This window comes from Tupaia chinensis, unplaced genomic scaffold (assembly GCF_000334495.1).
Source record: "Tupaia chinensis unplaced genomic scaffold, TupChi_1.0 Scaffold000201_1, whole genome shotgun sequence".
Classification (NCBI taxonomy): Eukaryota; Metazoa; Chordata; class Mammalia; order Scandentia; family Tupaiidae; genus Tupaia; species Tupaia belangeri.
In genome coordinates this window covers 2701913-2709062 of record NW_006159676.1, presented here as the reverse complement: position 1 = coordinate 2709062, position 7150 = coordinate 2701913, and the positions used below count along the sequence as shown (strand labels likewise).

At 48.5% G+C, this 7150-nt stretch overlaps 1 protein-coding gene across 2 annotated transcripts in view; it reads right to left on the bottom strand.

Moving 5' to 3' along the window:
* The window catches only part of UNC13A (unc-13 homolog A), a 112250-nt gene that overhangs the window by 29448 nt on the left and 75652 nt on the right, over positions 1–7150 (bottom strand). For both annotated transcript variants that reach the window (XM_006147128.2, XM_027771300.1), the window contains 6 exons: positions 5763–5831; positions 5342–5431; positions 3759–3893; positions 3004–3137; positions 855–940; positions 547–673 (listed from right to left, as the gene is read on the bottom strand). In XM_006147128.2, coding sequence (XP_006147190.1) covers positions 547–673; positions 855–940; positions 3004–3137; positions 3759–3893; positions 5342–5431; positions 5763–5831 — 641 coding nt within the window. The remainder of the gene's footprint in view (positions 1–546; positions 674–854; positions 941–3003; positions 3138–3758; positions 3894–5341; positions 5432–5762; positions 5832–7150) is intronic.

Here is a 7150-nt window from a genome sequence, read left to right as displayed (position 1 = left end):
TGGTCACGTCGCAATCCCTTCTCCTCCATTCTCCTCTCGGGATCTTGGGCATGCATGCACACGCGCCCGGCGTGAGTTTTAAGCCACTGGGTCCAGGACGTGAACCGCGGTCGACTACATGGGAGTCCAGCGACATAGCCATTACGCTAACTGCTGGTTCCCTCTTTTTTAAAAGAATTATTTCATTTAACTTTATTTATTTATTTAAATCTTGACCAGAGAGGGACAGAACAAGAGAGAGACGGAAAGTGAGAAAGCAAGCCGCCAGGTACAGGACTCAAACCACAGTCTAGCACCCTTAACAACCATGCCACCTATCAACCTCATCTTTTTTTTTTTTAAGAGAGATTTTTGCTATAGGGTGTGTGAGTTTATCAGAGAGACAGAGAGAGAAAGTGAGAAATAATTCCCCAGGGGGGATGGCCACACCACAATTGCTTCTCCACTCTCCTCTCAGGATCTTGGGCATGCACACACACAGTGAGTCTCCTTCTATAGCTGTCACTGCTACAGTTCTGGCTTGGCTGACTCGGGCAGGGGACTTACGCGGGGTACTCAGGCACGCGGTCCTTGAAGGCAGGAAGCTCAGCCACATACTCATTGTACAACCACTTGACCTTGAAGTGGAGGTTCATGTAGTCCGCGCTCTTGCAGAGGCGATGTTTGTCATGCTCTGTTGGAGGCCGGGAAGGAAGGGAGAGGCTCAGCTGGGAGGATCTGCCACTCCGTGTCTCAGCAGAGAGGCTGCACGCTTTGGCCATCACTGGATCCAGGACTCTTGCATCCCAAAGGGGACACTGAGGCACCATGACATATTGAAATGAGGCTGGGGGACATGGGGTTGGGGGACTCACCCTCCATGGCATACTTCATGTCTTGGGCAAAGAGATTCCACATCACTTCCGCGCTGATTTTGCCCACATTCAGCTCTTGGGGAAACCTGGCAAAAGTCAGGGAAGAATGAAAGCGTGGCAGGCAGTGACCATGTGGCCTGGGCTGCTTTGTGCTTCCTGTCCCAGTGCACGTAGGACAGAGGTGTCTGCATTCAGTTTTCTTCCTCACCGCTGACTTGCTGGATGATTCTGGTTCTCCCTCAGTAACTATCTATCCACCCAGTCAGCCCTCCCTCCATCCACTCATTCATCAACTTGTCTGCCTAGCCTCCCATCCATCCACCCATTCTTCTATCTCTGCATTTATCCATCCATCTTTCCACCCATTCGCCCACTCATCTGCACATCTCTTCATCCATTCACTTACCTACCACTCATTCGCCTATCTGCCCATTCACTTAAGCACCTACCCATCCATCCATCGAGCCAGCTATTCATTTGTCTATCCATTTGCCTATCCATCCGTCCCTTTGTTCATGCATCCATTCATCCAAGCATCCATCCATCCATTTGTCCACCCACCCATCCATCCATCCACCCTTCCATCCATCCATCCACTTGTCCATCTATCCATTCATCAAGGCATCCATTCATCCATCCATCCACTTGTCCATCCATTCATCTTTCCACCCATCCAACCGTTTGTCTATCCATCCGTCCATCCACCCATCCATCCATTTGTTCATCCATCCACACATCTACCCACCCATCCATCCATTTGTTCATGTATCCATTCATCCAGGCATCCATCCATCCATTTGTCCATCTATCCATTTTTCCACCCATCCATCCATTAGGTCATCCATCCACCCTTCCATCCATCCATCCACCCACTTGTCTATCCATCCAGTCATCCAGGCATCCACTCATCCATCCACTTGTCATCCATTCATCTTTCCATCCATCCATCCATCCATCCATCCATCCATCCATCCTTCCATCCATCCACCCTTCCATCCATCCATCCATCCACTCACTCGTCCATCCATCCAGTCATCCAGGCATCCACTCATCCATCCACTTGTCATCCATTCATCTTTATACCCATCCATTCATTTGTTCATCCATCCACTCATCCATCCATCTGTCCACCCATCCATCCATTTGTCCATCCATCCATCCATCCATCCATCCATCCATCCATCCACCCTTCCATCCATCCATCCACTTGTCCATCCATTCATCTTTCCACCCATCCAACCATTTGTCTATCCATCCGTCCATCCATCCATCCATTTGTCCATCTATCCATTTTTCCACCCATCCATCCATTAAGTCATCCATCCACCCTTCCATCCATCCATCCACCTATCCACCCACCCATCCAGTCATCCAGGCATCCACTCATCCATCCACTTGTCATCCATTCATCTTTCCATCCATCCATCCATCCATCCACTTGTCCATCCATTCATCTTTCCACCCCTCCATTCATTTGTTCATCCATCCACTCATTCATCCATCTGTCCATCCATCCATCCATTTGTCCATCATCCATCCACCCACCACTCTTAGATGCATATCCCCAATCTTAACTCCATAACTAAGTAACCAGAAAATGTTAGCACCCCCAAGTTAGGAGACCCTCTAGCACTTACCTTGGGAAGAAATAAAACATAATAATTCTTTCAACTAACTCAGATTAAAATGACACTGACACATAAATCCCCACATTCGCACGTAATTATACCATACACAATATTATAGATTGACTTCTATTTCACAGTCAAACACATACACACAACCAAATTCACAGACTAGAACAATACATCCATATAGCTAAGACATAATGTGATTTTTTTTTTCTTTTAGGTTTTTGCCATAGGGTGTGTGTGTGCTCACTGGAGAGACAGAAAGGGACAAAAATGGAGGAGAAGGGACATAATCCCTTCTCCTCCATTCCCCTCCTAGACTTTTGGGCATGCATGCACACATGCCCGGCATGATTTTCAAGCCACCGTGTCCAGGACTTGAACCTCAGTTGGTTATGTGGGAGTTCAGCACCTTAACCACCATGCTACCTGCTGGCGCCTAGACACAATCATCTTTACACACAAAGTTGTGTACACAAAACATGGGAAGACCCCAAATGACACAGACACACACTCACTGGTTGAGGCAGGGAGTGTAGGAGTTCTTGTCTTCCTCAATGATAGACACTATAAGAGTGATCAACTTGGACCAGAAGTCGAGGTTCTTGATGCTGGGTCCCTGCTCTTCTGGGGGAACTTCCCCCTTCTTGGCCTGAAAGGGACAGTACAGATATTGGTTATGTGGGATCCAGGGGTTGGTCTTACTCTTTTTTTAAATTTTTTTTTGGAGAGGTTTTAGCTATAGGGTGCATGAGCTCGCCAATAAGACAGAGAGAGACAGAGAGACAGAAAGTGAGACATCATCCACCAGGGGGGATGGCCACACCACAATCCCTTCTCTTCCATTCTCCTCTCGGGATCTTGGGCACGCACGCACACGCGCCCGGCATGAGTTTAAGCCACCGGGTCCGAGACTTGAACCGCAGTCGGCTACATGGGCGTCCAGCGACATAGCTATTACACTAACTGCTAGTCCCAAGGATTGGGCTTACTTCTGAGAGGTAGGAAATGACTGAGGAACAAGCCCATTAACATGTATGTCCAGTGACGTAACCATTACGCCATCTGCTGGTCGCCTTCACTATGTTTTATTTAAAGCTTAGATCCCATTAAATCATCTTCCCATCCTGAGATGTGAGTTTATGACCCCATTTTACAGAAGGAGGTACTGAGGCTCAGAACAGCAAAATCCCTTGGGAAGGGCTAGAGCTAGGGACTTGAGCCGATGTCGGGCTGGTGTTCCCATTCCTTCTGGCCCATCTGGGGTCCTCACCGGGTCCGTCTGATACTCCCGGCTGTAGAGTTCATGACAGTTGTTGAAGATGTACTCGTATGTTGAGTTGAGGCAGGCTTTCACACAATCCTTCACCACCTGGCTGGCTCGGGGCGGACTCTGGAGTTCTTGTACCTGAAGGGAAGGAGACAGACATGAGTGGACACAGCTGGGATGGGATACCCAAGAAATGCCGGGATCCAGCAGTTGGCGTAATGGCTATGTCGCTGGACTCCCACGTAGTCGACCACGGTTCACGTCCTGGACCCGGTGGCTTAAACTCATGCTGGACGCCTGTGCGTGCGTGCCCAAGATCCCGAGAGGAGAATGGAAAAGAAGGGATTGTGGCGTGGCCATCCCCCCTGGGGGGTAATTTCTCACTTTCTATCTCTCTGTCTCTCTCTGTCTTTCTGGCCAGGTCATGCGCCCTATAGCAAAAAAAAAAAAAAAAAAAAAAAGGAATTCTACAAGAGACTGTTGTAGTACTGTCTGGGTTGACTCTGTAGCCCACTGGTTAAGAGAGCTAGATCTTGGGACCAGCAGATGGTGTAATGGTTCCACCGCTGGACTCCCATGAAGTTAACCATGATTCAAGTCCCAGACCCGGCGGCTTAAACTCATGCCAGGCGCATGTGTGTGCGTGCCCAAGATCCCAAGAGGAGAATGGAGGAGCAGGGACTGAGGCATGGCCAACTCTCCGGAGGGTGTTTTCTTTCTTTCTTTATTTTTTTAATTATTTTTTAATTTGACCAGACAGAGAAAAAAAGTAAGAAAGCAAGCCATCAGGTCTGGGACTTGAATCGCAGTCAGCCATGTGGGAGTCCAGCCCCTTTAACCACCACGCCACCTGCCAGCCCCTGCAGAGGGTGCTTTCTCATTTTCCCTCTTTTTTTCTTTCTGTCTCTCGGGTGAGTGCATGCACTCTATAGCAACAACAACAACAAAACCACCAGGAAATAAAGATACATTGTTTGGGGAGCAGCAGACAATGTGGTGATTAAGGTGTTGGACTCCCACATGGGTGACTGCAGTTCAAGTCCTGGACCTGGGAGCTTGCTTTCTCTCTCTCTCTTTGTCTCTAATAAACACACATACCCTATAACAATCTTTTAAATAATAAATAAAATTAAATAACTCTTAAAAAAAAAAAAAAGATCTATTGTGGTCACAGTGTGAAGGCAGAAAGTCACCAAGAAAAAACCACTCCTGGGACCAGCAGTTTGCGTAATGGCTATGTCACTGGACTCCCATGTAGGCAACCGCGGTTCGAGTCCCAGACCTGGTGGCTTAAACTCATGCCGGGCGCGTGTGCGTGTGTGCCCAAGATCCTGAGAGGAGAATGGAGGAGAAGGGATTGCGGCGTGACCATCCCCCCTGGAGGGTGATTTCTCGCTTTCTGTCTCTCTGTCTCTCTCTCTTTTTCTGGCAAGCTCACGTGCCCTATAGCAAGACCCTCTAAAACAAAACAAAACAAACAAACAAACAAAAAACTCTCTAGGAGGAGGGTCCTCGTCCTGAAAGCTGAGTGTCCTGCAGAATCCTTCTCCTCGGAGAGCTGATAGGACTGGTCCCCCTTTTCCTACCTTCATCCGAAAAAACGTGATGCTGGTGAGCAGGTCCACAGTAGATTTGAGGTCTTGAAGTCGCTCGGGGCTGCTGGCTGGGAAGTTATTCTGTTGGAAGTGAGGAGAGAGATGGGGTTAGGGAAGAAGCGCTGGGGGAAGAAAGGAGACAGCGTTTTGGGGGGAAGGAAGAGCCCCCACGTTTCAGGAGGTAAGTGGGAGGGGGCTGCTGAGAACACCTCGGAGCATCTGAGGGTCTGCTTGTATGTGCCAAGCATTGGGGAGTAGGTATGGCCCGTACACGTGCATACGTGTCCAGAGCAAAGAGCATCTTCCACGCTTTAAGATGGGTTTTTTCATGCACATGCCTGCTGGAAGCTGTCCCCTCTGGACACACGCATGTGCGAGGGGGTACACAGATCCTCATGCATGCACGTCTCACCCGGTACATGGAGAGGTCTATCCGCAGGGAGTTATGGAGCTGGTCCAGGAGTTTGACAAAGCGCTCTTTCTGGGGAGGCAGGACTTGGTGGTTAAGGAAAGCAGCCCATGGGGGCCATCGCGTGGCCGGGCGCTTTCCCGTACATTAAGGAGGACCCCATCCATCATCGAACTGAAGCCCCATCACATCCATCTCAAGGCCAGCGAGTGGCATAGCAGTGACGTGGTTAGACTCACATGGGAAAGACCCTGGGTTCACGTCCCGAGACCTCCCAGGAGCACACCAAGCACACACATGCCTGCCTATAATCTGGGCTAGCTGAGACCTGGGGTGGATGACGGCGTGTAGACCCTGTTGGGGTGTTTGTCTTTCTTTCTCTTTCTTTCTTACACAGAAGTAAATTAAATGAGGGGCCGGCAGGTGGCGTGGTGATTAAGGGCACTGGACTCCCACATGACTGACTGTGGTTCAAGTCCCAGACCTGGCAGCGTGCTTTCTAATTTCTCTCTCTCTCTTACTCTGTCTCTCTCTGGTCAAATTGAAAAATAATGATAATAAAGATGGGGCCGGCAGGTGGTGTGGTGATTAAGGGCGCTGGACTCCTACATGGCTGACCACGGTTCAAGTCCTGGACCTGGCAGCGTGCTTTCTAATTTCTCTCTCTCTCTTACTCTGTCTCTCTCTGGTCGAGTTAAAACAAATAAACAAATAATTTTTAAATAATTATTTATTTGACTTTATTTATTCATTTGTTCGTTTTAATTTAACCAGAGAGAAAGAGTAAGAGATAGAAAGTGAGAAAGCAAGCCACCAGGTCCAGGACTTGAACCATGGTCCGCCATGTGGGAATGTCCAGCGCCTTAACCACCACGCCACCTGCTCATCCCCCAGCAAATAAATTGCTTTAAAAAGTTAAATAAAATAAATTTTAAAAAAAGAAAACTAATGACAATAAATAAATAAATAAACATTGCTTATATAATGTTAAAGAAAGAAAAAATTACATGAAATAAAAATAAACAAACAAGAGACCAGCAGTTGGCGTAATGGCTATGTCACTGGATTCCCATGTAGTCGACCGCGGTTCGTGTCCCGGACCCGGTGGCTTAAAACTCACACCGGGCGCGTGTGCGTGCATGCCCAAGATCCCGAGAGGAGAATGGAGGAGAAGGGATTATGGCATAGCCATCCCCCCAGGGGGTGAGTTCTCGCTTTCTGTCTCTCTGTCTCTCTCTCTGTTTTTCTGGCAAGCACATGCGTGCCCCATAGCAAAAACCTCTCCAAAATAAATAAATAATAAACAAAAAGGTGTCAGGGGAACCAGCAGGTGGCGTAATGGCTATGTCGGTGGGACTATGTAGACGAGACCACAGTTCACATCACAGACC